Source organism: Dermacentor andersoni, chromosome 6 (assembly GCF_023375885.2).
Source record: "Dermacentor andersoni chromosome 6, qqDerAnde1_hic_scaffold, whole genome shotgun sequence".
NCBI classification, from domain to species: Eukaryota; Metazoa; Arthropoda; class Arachnida; order Ixodida; family Ixodidae; genus Dermacentor; species Dermacentor andersoni.
In genome coordinates, this window is record NC_092819.1 from 77,409,710 (window position 1) to 77,423,902 (window position 14,193).

The following is a 14,193-nucleotide window of genomic DNA, read 5'->3' on the forward strand; positions in this document are numbered from 1 at the left end:
TTGCTTTCCTGCATGCCATTTTTGCCCAACAAATTGCGGTGAGTAAGATGATCTTAAAACAGACTGAATTTCAAAGACAAGGTATTTAACAGATGCATATGGAGTCATTAAGTGACCAATGTCAACAAATTGCGCATAGCTCATTTTTCCAACACACTGCACACATTTCCAACAGATGTATAAATTCACTGAGCTTTAGTTATGTGGGCATACCTTACTGCGAAAAATTGCCCCTGGCTTCCATCTGCCCCAAATTTACCTTGGTAAGGCAAGCAGCTGCCCAAGAACTTGCAGAAGTTCGTCACGGCTTGCGAAACCACGGCCCTGGCTGCGCATATGCTTTATTAATGCAGCACGCAAGGTCTCTGCAGGAACCCCTTGTGACAGGTAAAACTGCACATCCTCCGACCGCATGAGTGCCGCCAGTTCGGTCGCCATTCCTTCATCGGCACCTCCAGACTGCCCTTGCGAGCTTGTTGATGCCGCAACCTGCCAGTGGAAAAAAAGCAAAGTTTCGGGTAACAAGTTCTACCAAGGAGCCAACACAAATGGACTAGAAGCAGGATACAAACATTCAACTCCCCGAGTAATTTCCCTGCACATAGAGTCATGCTGTAACAATTCCTGAGCAAAGAAGCCGGAAGGGAGGAGACTAAAGAAGAAGGCAAGTGTGATGATTGGAGCAACCATCGCAAGAAAAAATAAGAGTAGACAATGAAGCAGCTGGCCACACAAAGACAAGATTGAAGCACCAAATTATTGTGCTTCTGAAAAAAAAAAAAAAAAAAAAAGCATACTAATACAGTGAAATCTTGTTACAATGAACACCACATAAAGAAACTTCTCAGATACTTTTCAGAAATCCACAGCTCACTTCTTGTGGTTTCAATGTAAAAAATATTTCATTACTAGAAACTTCAGAGTACCGAACATTTGAGAATAACAATCATTCAGTTTCCGTGCCATGTTAACGCCTCAGTACTACAAGCTAATATTCTGAAATCTGGGCGATTCTTTGATTTTTGTTAATCTTTCACATCAGCCAAAACAGTAGGCTAGTAGGCGTGCATCAAAAATCCCTCAAGTGACCTGATCCTAGGTTCCTAGGGAGAGGATCGTTGAGGGATTCTTGAGAAGGCACGACAGTGACGCCAAGCGATGCCGTGATGTGTTCGTCCTCAGCGTGATTGTTCTCTGGACCGCGCATTGTTCAACATTGCTCATGTGATTGTGCTTGTGTTGCTTGTGTGTTGGTTGTAGATTCTGTGTTACTTGGCGGAAAGCCGTGATCAGTGGTGGTGCGGCAGAGCGGCTTTGGCCTCGGTGAGCTCTGGCAGTACAGAATCTGCGTTGTGTGACCCGTGCTTCCTTGAGAACCAGGCGGTGGTGGCAATTGAAATGTCGAAGTGGCCTAGCGCCTCGGCAGCGAAATTCTGCGAACCGTGATGTGGCGTCACCGTGTCCAACTTTGCTTAACGTGCATCGAGGGATGTGCTGCTCGCTACATGTCATGTAAATGCGACTGCGTCGACCGCCCACTGTTCAGCGCTGAATGTGTGTTTGGTGCACTGTGCTTGAAACGAGTGGTGCAGCCATGCAGCGGGGGTGGTGGAGGAGCAGAGTGGCTTAGGCGCTCCAGTGGCATGTTCACAGACATGTGCTCCCGTTTTGGTCTCATTAGCGGCTGCCGCGGGATTGTGGTGTGCTCCTTGCCAAGTATGAAGTTTACATACTAACACACAGCATGTTCACGTTTTTCCGTGCTATGTCATTTGCATGATGACCGAGTTGAAAAGAAGGCATATGTCTGTGTTCTTTGCGTTTGTGTTGTAAATTACTTTCTACTGTGGAATTGCTGGCAGTCTTATTACGCAAGGAGTACGAACGCAAACACATAAACATATTTCTGTGTGCCTGAAATTTTGAATTACCCATAATACCCTTTACGGCTGAGAAGTGGACTACACGGCCTGTGTGAATCAGCTACCTTTTATCAGCTACCGTGTAGGGACTTTCGAGAAGGCGCGATGATATGGTGCCAAAGTTGGTTTGTGGCACCTTGAATCTTCGGCCCATGCCAACCGCTGGTCGTATGATGTCTCCGCAGTGGGTTCAGTATTTGTTGGCGAAAAGTTGTGCAGTAGTAGTGGTGTGGCATGTCGGCTTTTGGTCTCTGTGAACTCTGGTGGTGTGAGACCCGTAATTTCTGAAGAATTCAGTGGTGCTGACAATCGAAATATTGAAGTGGCGTAGCGCCTCGGCAATGCAATTTGCAAACCAGCGCTGTGCAGCAGCGTCATCACATCGCACATGCACCTTTACTTGATGGGCGTCGTATGCGGAGGTATTGTACGTGTTCTTCGCCACGACTTACGTTACGTAAGTAATATAATGCTTAAGGTGGTGCTTGCTCACGACTGTTCATGCGTCCTTGAAATGGGGCAGCGCATGTTTTCAATCGTGTTCAGCGCTAGTGCGCCATCCGTGACTTCATGCGATTTACTTTTATTGTGGGCTTTATGACATTTATCACGTAGTGCTGTGAACTTAACGGAGCTTTAGTGACATCACATGGTCTGCCAAATTCCACGAACTAAAATGCAGAGTAGATGTTTAATATTATTCGTACTAAGGGCGCAATAAACACGGTGAGGTGGAGCTTAATACTGTGCCGTTATGTTCAGCTGCATCTCTGCCCGTTTTTCGCACTCTTAGTTTTAGCAATGGGATGCAAGGTTCTGTGTAAAGTTGGGACGAATGAATGTGTATATGTGCGACTTCAATAACTTCACCGCAACACTTTTGTGTAATGTGCCATGCCTTATTGCTGAGTACCGCAATGTAAGTCAAGCACTCAATGCCGACGTCCCGGCGTATCGTTTCATGAAATACCGGTCGACAGCAGTTTGCGTGAAAGATGGCTTGAGGCTATTCCTAGGGAGAACTGGATGCCCACACTAACTTCAAACTGTTCGGTAGTTTGCAGTTTGCACTTTCGGGAGTGCGATTTCAGAGATAGCTGCAAAATGCAATGTCGACTTAAGCCTGGAGCGGTCCCCAGCCTGTTTAGCGAGCGCTTTTCGCAAGAGCTAGACGCCGGGTGTGCCATAGTGGAAAAACGCAAGCGAGATTCGTTGCGCACAGGCGCGCTTGGCTGCATGCTACCTTCTGAAAGCAAAGTACCTTGCTCGCAGCCACACGATGAACAGTCAGCCGAGACAAACTTCAACGAGGACCCTTCTGGAACTGCCACAGAATTTTTCCCAATAGCTGTTCGCGGCTGCAGTTTGGAACTCGTCCAGCGAAACCAAGAATGACTCGCTATGAGCAACTTTTTGTTTGGCGTGGCAGCCAGTAAAGATACACTAAACGAGGACTCGGCGCCTAATCAGGGCCCTGGCTGTACTATTCTGACTGGTTCCTTGCCACCTGGTGGCTTGCAAGTTAACTCAGAAAACAATGGAGCGCATTTTTTAGAGCCTGCTGCAGGGGAGGACAATGACGCACAAACAGAAGACCAAGGCGCTCTAACAGATTCAGTGAAGTTTGCATCTAAGAAGAAAAGGCAACCAACAAAGGCTTTGCGCTCGTTCAAGACGCAAACAAAATGGAGCTCAACGTCAAGCGTGTTTGTAGAAAGAAAGCGATGGCGACGAAAAAAACGTGTGCTGCGAGCAGAAAATGATAAACTGCGCAGAACTGTAGACGCCTACAAAAAAGAACTTCAAAAATTCAAAGAAGAGTGCTACGTCTCTGCATTTCTGGAAGTTGAGGCTGACGCTGAGGAGGGGACGGTAAAAGCAGTGCTGCTTCTCGACCAAGTAAAAAATTATAAAAAGAAAACATCACGCTGGTCGGAAGTAACAATCAGGCATGGCATCGTAATGCGATACCTCTCGACAAAAGCCTACGAATACTTGAGGTGCGAAGAGCTTCTCAAGCTACCTTGTAGAACAACGCTATAAAAATACTTCGGTACTACGTCGGGCAAAGTTGGTTTCAGCGAGTTGGTTTGCTCCCGCCTGGAAGCGGGGCTTGAGAATCTGGACACACCACAGTCAAAAGTATGTAGCCTCGTTGTTGACGAGATGATAATTAAACAAAAGCTGCTCTACCACAAGCAAAGGGACGCGTTCATGGCGATGTCGACCTAGGTCCTGACCTCGAGTACCTTGCTCCTGCAGGTGAAGGTGAACATCTGGCGAATTCACTGCTGTGTTTTCTGCTTTGTGGCCGGCAAGCAAGATATAAGATCCCTGTTGGTTATTTCTTCACCAAAGGTTGCACTGGAGACCAGCTAACCGACATCATTCGTCACGTCATCATCAAAACAGCCAGCATTGGTTTTGACATCATGAGAGTTGTAACCAACAATCACAAAATCAACGTAACTGCTATGGAAATTCTGAGTGGTGGAGAAGCAAAAACATGGGCACCGCATCCGGCAGATCCATCAATGGATATATTTTTTGCATTCGATCAGAGCCACGTTATAAAAAACATCAGGTCTCAATTCCTGGCCAAGGAATTTGGCGAAAACAAGCAAAGTTCATCAAAGTACATCAAAATGCTCTACAAGATGCAGAGACAACAGTGCAGCCAATCAGGTTCCTTACAAGGAAGCACGTCTTCCCGTCGAATATTGAAAAAATGGATGTGAAGACGGCCGTGCAGTTATTTTCTTCTGCAGTAACTGCAGCACTCAAATACCTCCGGGGTCAGGCCGGTCACAGCTGCGATCTTGAATTTGCATCTGTGGGGCCGACTGTTCTGTTCATGGAAGCCTTCCACAAGTGGTTCACATGCATGGATGTGAGCAATCTTCAGCAGCACATCCATCGCAATGACAAAGATGCTCGTCAGTTTTCTGAAATTGATGACCCAAGGCTGCATTGGCTTGAGCGCAAGTTCCTTTCTTACATTGAGCAGCTGAAAACTAAAAGCCGCGCGGAAAACTTCCAGAGCAAGGAAACGCACCATGCGCTCATCTTTACAACGATGTCAAACGTGGAATCTATTCGGTTCCTTCTTTCTCACAAATAATTTAAGTTTGTGCTTGCACACAAGTTTTCAAGTGACCCCATAGGGGCCATGTTTGGATTCCTGCGGCATAGCTCCGGCTGCAACGATGCCCTCGATGTAACAAGCGCAGTGTGCGGAATAGAAAAGATGCTAAAGACCGGCATCGTTGCCTCCTCCGCCCAAAGCAATGTGAGAAGCTCGACATGTTTTCGTCGACACAGCTTCTACCAGTATGCCAGACTCCCACAATGACCATGAGTACTGCAGAAAAGGTTTTAGACGCGGCGGTGAATAGGCTAAAAGAACCGTGCCTCTCAGACACACCATGTGCGTCGAATCCAGATGTCGCCAGCCAGATGGTCGGAGGATTCATTGTGAGAGTGGCAAGCGAAAACATGCCCTGCGCCGAATGCGTTGCAATGCTGCATGGAACCAAAGCAAACACTCCCCTCCTTGGCCTTATCGCACATCAAGATCGTGGGGGGCTCATGTATCCAAGACAAGAACTCGTGAAACTTCTGATATGCCTCAGGAAATTTGTCGACAGCGTGCTCCCACATAGAAAATCATTCTCAAAACCATTCAAGGTTTGCGTGGAAAGGAGTGTCGAACTCCTCGTGGGACTACCACTTCTGCGTTGCGGCAACACAGGTACCGTTCACCGCAGAAGGCTTTTGCATCTCATAACTACGAAGTTCATCAAGCCACTTTTCAGTAACTACGCACTTGGAACAACCGACAGACATGCCACTGTCAAGCTGCTGGAGCGCAAACCTATTTAACGAAAAGTTATTAAAATGTAGAAATGTCTACGCGTTTTGCCGCTGCAGTGATAATTATCGCGCAGGACATTTGAACGACACACTCACGGCCATGCAATTTAAGCGTGAAGAAGTGGCCGTGCTCAGTTCCCACGAAGAATATGAATGCCTCAAGCCTGGCCATCCTTATCGCCAAACTTCTTTAGGGCTGGGATCAAAAATCTATGGGCACTTTGCTGAGCTAAACTGCGATAGATAGGCGAAAGCCTATCTATGAGTGCCTCTGTTACTCTTGTCTGAACTGTTTTGCGAATGGACGCCGCCATGGCCGTGAGCATGGGATGCAATCACAGCCTTAAGGTTGCAAGGTTTGTCGCTGATGTCCACACGCGCATATCCGTACTCTCCCACACGCCCACTTGCACAGCGCTACTGGCACGACGCCTCGTCTCCTTGCTCGCCTCGCCGGTGATCACCACTTTCCTGCGTCCACCACGGACTGCGTCCTGACATTCATGAGCTACTAAAGGCTTACGCCTTAAAAAACTTTGCTTGATGCGCGCAACGCGTTCTCTCTGAAAGCAACCTGTGCTACATTGCTATGAGCACGCGTGACCCGATCGAAAGCATCACTACCTCAACACGCATGAGCGATTACGTGCGACTTCCAAGAGACATGCTGCCAAACGCAAATGCTGCACATGGTTTGACGCATTCTCTTGCGAGAGAGAGTGTCGGTGAACGCGAAATATAACTATTCTTCTTTGAACTGCTGGCAGTGTGAACTGCGCATAAGTTAACTTCATGTGTTACATTAGGACAATTGTGTTCTGTGCGATTGATGAACTTGGTCGACCAAGCAGCACTTCAAAACAAACTGCAATTAAGCACCATTTCGTTCAAACGCGGCCAATGAGCAAGCAGAAGAAACAAGCGATGGACTAGTAGAAACTTGATCTCCTCACGGCTGGTGCAATGGCAGAGGCACTAACACCACAAGCTAAAACGTAAGGCCTAAGTTTATTTTAGAGTGCGTGTGTCGATTGTATGCATGTTACCGTGCATGTCACTGAAAAGCATAGGTTAAGGTAGCTAGTTAGTGTTCGTTGAAAAAACGCATTTGCCGCATAGTGAAAAAATGTCGAACAGTAATGCAAAGCTGATAAGACGTATAAGAAGCGGGCAAACAGTTGCAATAATGAAAATGACTAACGAACAAACATATATATATATATATATATATATTATATATATAAGACGCCCACGAGAACGCTCGCTAGCAGACGCCCCCGAATACCGGCGCTATTAAGGCACCGGCGGAAGCAGCCAGCCGCCGCCGCCGGAAGTTGAAAAGGCAACGAGCGCCGCCTTACGGAATTTATGCTGAACTAAGGGAACCGCCGCCGCAATGGTAAAGCGAGCAAAGCGGCGGGCATCTAGTAAAGGAGGCATTGCCGTTTCTGACAACGCCTTTACTATATGCCTGCCGCGTTGTCCGGTAGCTCGGTTCCGGGCCCTCTCCCTTTTCTCTCCTCCGCGAAAAGGCAACGAGCGCCTCTCATGGCAAACGGCTGCAACTTGCAATCACGTGCTGCAGCCTCCGAGATTAACGTGGCATCTATCACCGTCTCGGAGGCCCGTAATAACGCTCGCTAACAGATGCCCGCGCATATAACGCGCCGGCGGATGCATTCAGCCGCCACTGCCACATCCGCCGGAAGTTGAAAAGGCAACGAGCGCCGCCTCACGGAATTTATGCTGAACTAACTTCAACTAAGGAACTGCCGCTACAATGGGAAAGCGAGCAACGCGGTGGGCATCTAGTAAAGGAGGCATTGTTTCTGAATTCTTCGGCCGTCGCCATCTTGTAACAAACACACCAACACAAAAGAAGCGCGGGTCTGCTACAGGCGGTCACACGGGCCCTGCGATGAAAGCGGGCCTCCGATTGGGTGCCGTGTTGAAAGGCACCCAAAGCTGCCATTGGCTGCTGCTGCAGCAGCGGGCAAGCTGGTAACCGCAGCGGACCGCAGTTGTCTGCTTTGAAAACCACGCCGGCGTCTTTCTTCGTTTGACACTCGCGGAATTCGGATTTATGAACGCTCCCAGCTGAGTGATGGATCGTCGCTCGTTCGAAAAGAAATGTTAAACGAAGCATGCCTTCGGGAGAAGCGGAGCACCCGACTGAACACGCGGATAACGTGCCGCGTTATCTTGCACCGTGCGATTACAGCAGCGAAGCCGACAATCGCCCTGTGACATCGACACTGATAACCAAGCCACCGGAAGACGTGCCAACGGAGGCTCTCGCACCTGTGCGTACGGCCGCGCGAGACAGCAACCGAGATCGCGTCGTTGGAGGAGACGCGGGTCGAAGGTCACCATCGCCGGCAGAGACTGTGTACCGTTTCCGACGCATCGTGAGACAAGGACACGCAGCCTGTGAGTGAGCCCAACCGTCGACTCGCTACATACAGTATGGTCACTCAAGGCTCACCAGACGAATCGTCGCCCGAACATCGCACGATTCAGACGCGCCTCGAGCCGCGTTCTGTGTCAGTGGTGACTGCAGAAGCGCACGCATACAGCGTTCGAGACTCCCTTCGCGCAGTGGCCGCAACTGAGCGGAAGTTGTTTGATGGACCAGCAAGACCATGAAGAAATTTCAGCCCCTTGTGACTGTGAGTTCATTATTGTGCAGGTTTCCGCGATTAACTCTTTGATAACTCGGTGCACAATATGCCAACAGCGTTCTGTGGGTGCACACTGCGATACTAGGCTCGGTCTGGCAGTGAAAATGGTGGTCATGCACTACTCCAGAGGGCTCAAGAAAATAATAAAGAACGCCTGAAGAAGGCATACAAAGCCCGCCAAACAAAGAGGCAAAAGTGTAAAGGTACGGACACACTGGCGGCAAAACATGCGCGGCACGCCGCCGGTGGCAAGAACGCCGCGCGGCAGGGAGGCCACATCGGTTGTGCGCGCGGCGGCCGCCGCGGAGTCATGTGACAGCGCTGATCTTGCCTTGTCTCGAACTGCGCGAGCATATGCGCGATATCGCGGTTGTCGCGCGCATTTTCCTTGCTCGGTTAGCAGATACCGCGCTGAACGCATTGATTCCTGCAATGGCAGATGTAGACGACGATGTTCTGACGACGATGAGCGTTTTGCTCATTGTGTGTTCTCTGCTGTTGCGACGGCGGCGTGCGCAAAAGGCACACAGACGAAGCACTAGCGCTGTTTGTCGCGGCTGGCTCGGAGCGCTCGGTCGTCGATCGTGGTTCCGCCGCCGCCGCTGGAACTTAACTTCGGCAGTAGCCAAGAGGTGGCGCTTAGGAGAAAGCCCGCACGTCTCTCATTGGTTCGCGGCACGCGGCAAGCCGCCGAAAATGGCTCCTCGACCCATCCTCTGCGGGGCAGACCAAACCGGTTCCGCGGCAGGTTTCGCGGCACGCGGCGCGCCGGCGGCGGCATGCCGCGCGCGTTTGGACGCCAGTGTGTCCGTACCTTAAGAAGATGCCTGACAGCAATGATTCAAGATATTACAGCCTTACAGACCGATTTTGGTCCAGCTTGTTTTGCTGCGATCCACAAGCTGTGCTGTACTTAAAGACAGTCTTGAAATGTTTCTTTATCTTTACATTAATTATTTCACATTATCTACATGGCTCCATTCAGTGAAGCACAGTCATGTGCATGTTATGTCGAGCAAAAAATTATTAGCGCACTAAAAAAAAAAAAATTGAACACTGTCTTCGTGTAGATTAGACATTTAGGCAAACATGCAAAGTATTCCCAGCTCCCTATCGTGTTTCGTTACCGTGCCAGCCTTTCCACAAGCACAGAACTTATAAATTCTAATGAACATATCCTAATGAAATTTTAGATTCGTCTCTTTATTGCAATGTGCAGTGTGTGTGTGCCAAATTTCAGCCCTTTCTGTTTACAAACAAAAAAGTTATTTCTGATCCCCTCCTCCTCCCTTAAGGCACTTAAATACTCCTGAATAGTAGTAGTAGAGAAAAAAAAAGTAAGAAAGCAGTGGCTTTTTGTACGTAGACTGTGCATACACCTAGTGCTGTCATGACCATTTCTTCCCTATCTGCTAAACCATTCTAAACAAGAAAAGCTTATACATAATTATTGTGCAAAGTCAGACCACAACTAAACCGACAGTATCCTTGGTAAGCAAAGTATATTTATTTGGTGACATTTTCTGCAGCCCTGCTATTGGGCTTTCTTTCCTGTTCAGCTGTGGAGGTTCATTAAGAAGTGACGAGACAGATTGACAATTTTAATCATTGAAACACTCAGTGAAACCTTTCTTGGGTTGCTTTTCTGGGTTTCAGACTCTGCACATTGCATTTTCAGGAATGTTTTTCTTGTTCTTGCTTTTGTTTCAGTTAGTTTATGGGGAGGGCATGTAAAGATCTTCTACACCTATGTGGTCTTCTACACTCTATGTGGTGCCATAGAGTGTTCTTGGATGGAGTGTTGCCCTTTCATTCTGCACACTATAATGTCTGTTTTCTGTGTTGAAGGCTGTTTTACATTTGAGTGTGAGTAGCATTTTGCTAAGTTTTACCTCTGTCACCCAAGCTTGAAAGTTTGCTGCCCACTGCTGGTGGCATACTCGCACATGACATTTTTCAATAAAAGGAAGTTTGTCACTTATCCTGTGCACTGGTTGTCTTTGTCTTTTCAAATTACAATTTGTTGCCTATTTTTGCTCTTTTGTTGCATTTCAGATTAGGAATGGCATCAGTTGACGTAGTTGACATCATTTAACCGTATTGCACACAATATGGATGATATGTACTTGCATTGTATTGCCCCCATAAATATAATAAGTAGAAGTTAATTCACAAATAGCGCCTTTGCATGGTGGTGCAGTGATGGATTGTGGCTATAAGGCACCAGCGCTGCAGGTAGCGCTGTTTGTGCAGGATATTGTTCAACTCTAAAAACACTGCTATCAAACATCATTGTCCTTATGTGCATTTGTATAGCTCCAGTTCTTGTGAACAACACACATCTGGTGGAAGAGTAGCTTGCACCTGCAGTTGGGGCCAACAAATGGCCAAATTTCTGCCCGTTTTCATGTTAATAGCATGTTAGTAAAGGCCGTCGTTTTTATAGTGACCTGTTTGCCCAGTGTAGAAGCTGCCGCGGGGTGTCGGAATCTTGTACACATCTTCAGCTTTGCAGGGGACACAGCATCTGGCACATAGTTTGTCACAGGCCGTGTCTTCGGGGCAAGTTGAGTTGAGCCGCTTGCGAAGTGAGAACCAAGCTTGTTGGATATGAAGTAAACCGCCTGATCACTCAGTAGTCTTCTTCATTTTGTGTGACATATGTGGTTATAGTGACCCTTGTTTTATGCACTTCTTGTCCAGCAGCGGTCTTTTGCTTTTGAAACACTCACGGTAGCTTTTCAGCAAGCTGGACAGGAATAACGCAGAAAAACCAGCAGATGTTAATCATTGCACTTATCATGCAAAGCTTCGTACAGTATGATGAGGGCATAAATAAATGAGGGTCTTCCTCAAGGCTTTGTAGCACATGTCATGAGTTTGGAGCAACATGATGTACAGCACTTTTTTGATTGCATGCTATAGATTCAGTAGGTGTGGCCATGGTTGAAGTGCAGCGCAAGGACAAGAAAACATATCTACGAGCAGCACCCTGGAAAAGGAGAGGCTAGGAAAACTAGTGGGAAGCCTGTTGTCATAACACCTCAAGTCAGCCTGCAGGCTATGCACGACCAACTACATATGCCTTCTGTTCGGACAAAGAACTGCTCATTGTAACTGACGAGGATGGAGTGGACAAAAAACAGCAGCTCCATTAATCTGGTTTCACTGGTACCAGCAGTGTTTTGCAAGTGTGCACCGCCATACTCCCCAATGCTTTCTTGAGTGACACCAGCAAGGACCAGCTTGAGGCAAGGGGTAATAGACGTATTTACAAGCTAAAAATGCATGCATGCACGGACAGCACATTGTGTCCAAAAAGTAGGCCCTTAACAGGGGCACTAGAGAAGGAACAGATTATTAACAGTGGGCAAAGACAAGCTTCTCTGCTACAAACACTCAGCACTGTTGCCATGTAATGACCTCTGAAACCATCCCTCTGAAAGAGGAAATCATCCTTGTGTATCCATAAAGAGGGCAAACAGGCAAAGCCCCTTCAGCAATGCTGCCAGCTTCAAAAGGCCCACTTCACACATCCTAAATGCTTCCTTCTTAGACTTTGCTGTGTGCAAGCATTCTACTCTCCAAAAGTTGTCATTGAGAGCACTGTTGGTTTGGTGGCAATACAGTTCAGAAGCAATTGCAACAAACCTCCCTTCCTAGTTGGTCTGGAGGCTAACGGTGCTCATGGAGTGACACCATGAGACAAGCAATGTGACTGGATGCCTCCAAGCCCTTGTTGAGTTATCACATTGTTGCATTAGTAACAACCATGAGACAAAACCAACAAGCTCAAGTTCGGCACTCGCGTGGTTACTGTGGAGGATCCATAATAGAAAGCACAAAAACAGAAAACTCAAGGGAAAGGATAAAGCATCATTTAACACTTAGTATTGCTGCAGCCCACCCTCTTTATTTTGTCTGGTTGTGCTATATTTTATTTTACTATAGATAGGCATGAACTTCTCCTGTGTGCAGCTTACTGCAGAGCGCATAGGTGATGTTCCCAAGCTCAATCAGTGTCTGATATTTATATACACTATGTGCTGGCTCAAAGACGCTTGAAACACTTTCATTAAAGCTTCTAGTAGAAAAGGTGCCTGGAAGAAAAAAAATGCTGTGCTGCAACTGCCTTGGCAACATCTTGTCCTCTTAATAAAAATTGTGCTTCCATATCAACTTCAGCCCTCCAGTTTAGAAGTACCAGTGCACTTATGAACAAAGAATCAATTTTCAAAGAGTATGTGCAGTCCAACCAAAAGCATGGGCATGAATCTGCATTGTGCTCCTGGATTGAAGGTGAATAATGCGTTCCATATTGATGAATGTGTTTTAGTAAGCTTCCCTGCAATATCAATTTGTAATGTACAAAAAATTGTCACTGAAGCTTACCACGAGCACAGATGCAATTGCAAATTATATCACAATTGAAAATAATGAGCACAGTGTAAACCTAGGTCCACTTCCACTATTAGCATGCTTTACTGCACGATGCTTATTTACACCCCTGTATTGCAGTGCAGCAAGCCACAAAATAAACAATGCATAATTGGGCTTTTTAAGATTACCTTTCTCGCAATACACCATGTTTCGCGGTGAAGCCTAAGCAATGTACTGCGGTGAAGCATACTAAAAGTGGAAAGGGGCCACAGTCACTGGACATAAGAGTTCTTTAATTATACACTCGCGCACCCGCTGCCTCTCAGGTCGCCTAAGTGGTCATACTATGCTGGGTGATAGCGGCCCCCCCACTTTTAGTATGCTTCACCCCGTAACTAAAATGTACTGCGGCAAAGAAGCAGTGAATAAACAAGTTGTTTTTACAACATTACAGAAATAAACGCGTACCATGCATCAGTCTACCACATGGAAGAGCGTCGCAACAAAAGGTAGTCGATTCACACGGGCTGTGTAGCCCACTTATCAGCCGTAAAGGGCATTATGAGCAATACAAAATTTCAGGCACACGGAAATATGTTTATATGTTTACGTTCATACTCCTTGCGTAAAAAGACTGCCAGTGATTCCACAATAGAAAGTAATTTACAACACAAACACAAAGAACACAGACACATGCCTCGTTTTCAACTCGGTCGTCATGCAAATTACATAGCACGGAAAAACATGAACATGCTGTGTGTTAGCATCGTAAACTTCATACTTGGCAAGGAGCACACCACAATCCCGCGGCAGCCACTAATGAGACCAAAACAGGAGCACATGTCTGTGAACGCGCCAATGGAGCACCTAAGCCACTCTGCTCCTCCATGTGGTGTGGCACGGCTGCACCACTCGTTTCAAGCACGGCGCACCAAACACACATCAGCGCTGAACAGTGGGCGATCGACGCAGTCGCATTTACATGACTTGTAGCGAGCAGCACATCCCTCGATGACCGTTAAGCAAAGTCAGACACGGTGACGCCACATTGCGGTTCACAAAACTTTGCTGCCGAGGAGCTAGGCAACTTCGACATTTCAATTGTCACCACCGCCGGGTTCTACGTATACGTATGCGTTACAGCATAACATGGATGCATTGCGCCGAAGCTGACTTTAGGAAACCAACTGCCACTGTGCAAAACATGTTGGACCCTTCGTCCATCTTTTTAGAGTGCAGTTCTTAGGCGCCCATTCCCGAGTTGAGCATCGGCGTAACCGCATGAACGTGCATGTGCCACTGCTTGCGTGTTTGCCACCGTCTTCTTCTACAGCTGG

General features: G+C 47.4%; 1 protein-coding gene across 2 annotated transcripts in view; it reads right to left on the reverse strand.

Moving 5' to 3' along the window:
- Positions 1–14,193, reverse strand: part of LOC126522402 (putative inhibitor of apoptosis) — a 59,128-nt gene that overhangs the window by 20,415 nt on the left and 24,520 nt on the right. For both annotated transcript variants that reach the window (XM_050171150.3, XM_050171149.3), the window contains exon 7: positions 260–489. In XM_050171150.3, coding sequence (XP_050027107.1) covers positions 260–489 — 230 coding nt within the window. The remainder of the gene's footprint in view (positions 1–259; positions 490–14,193) is intronic.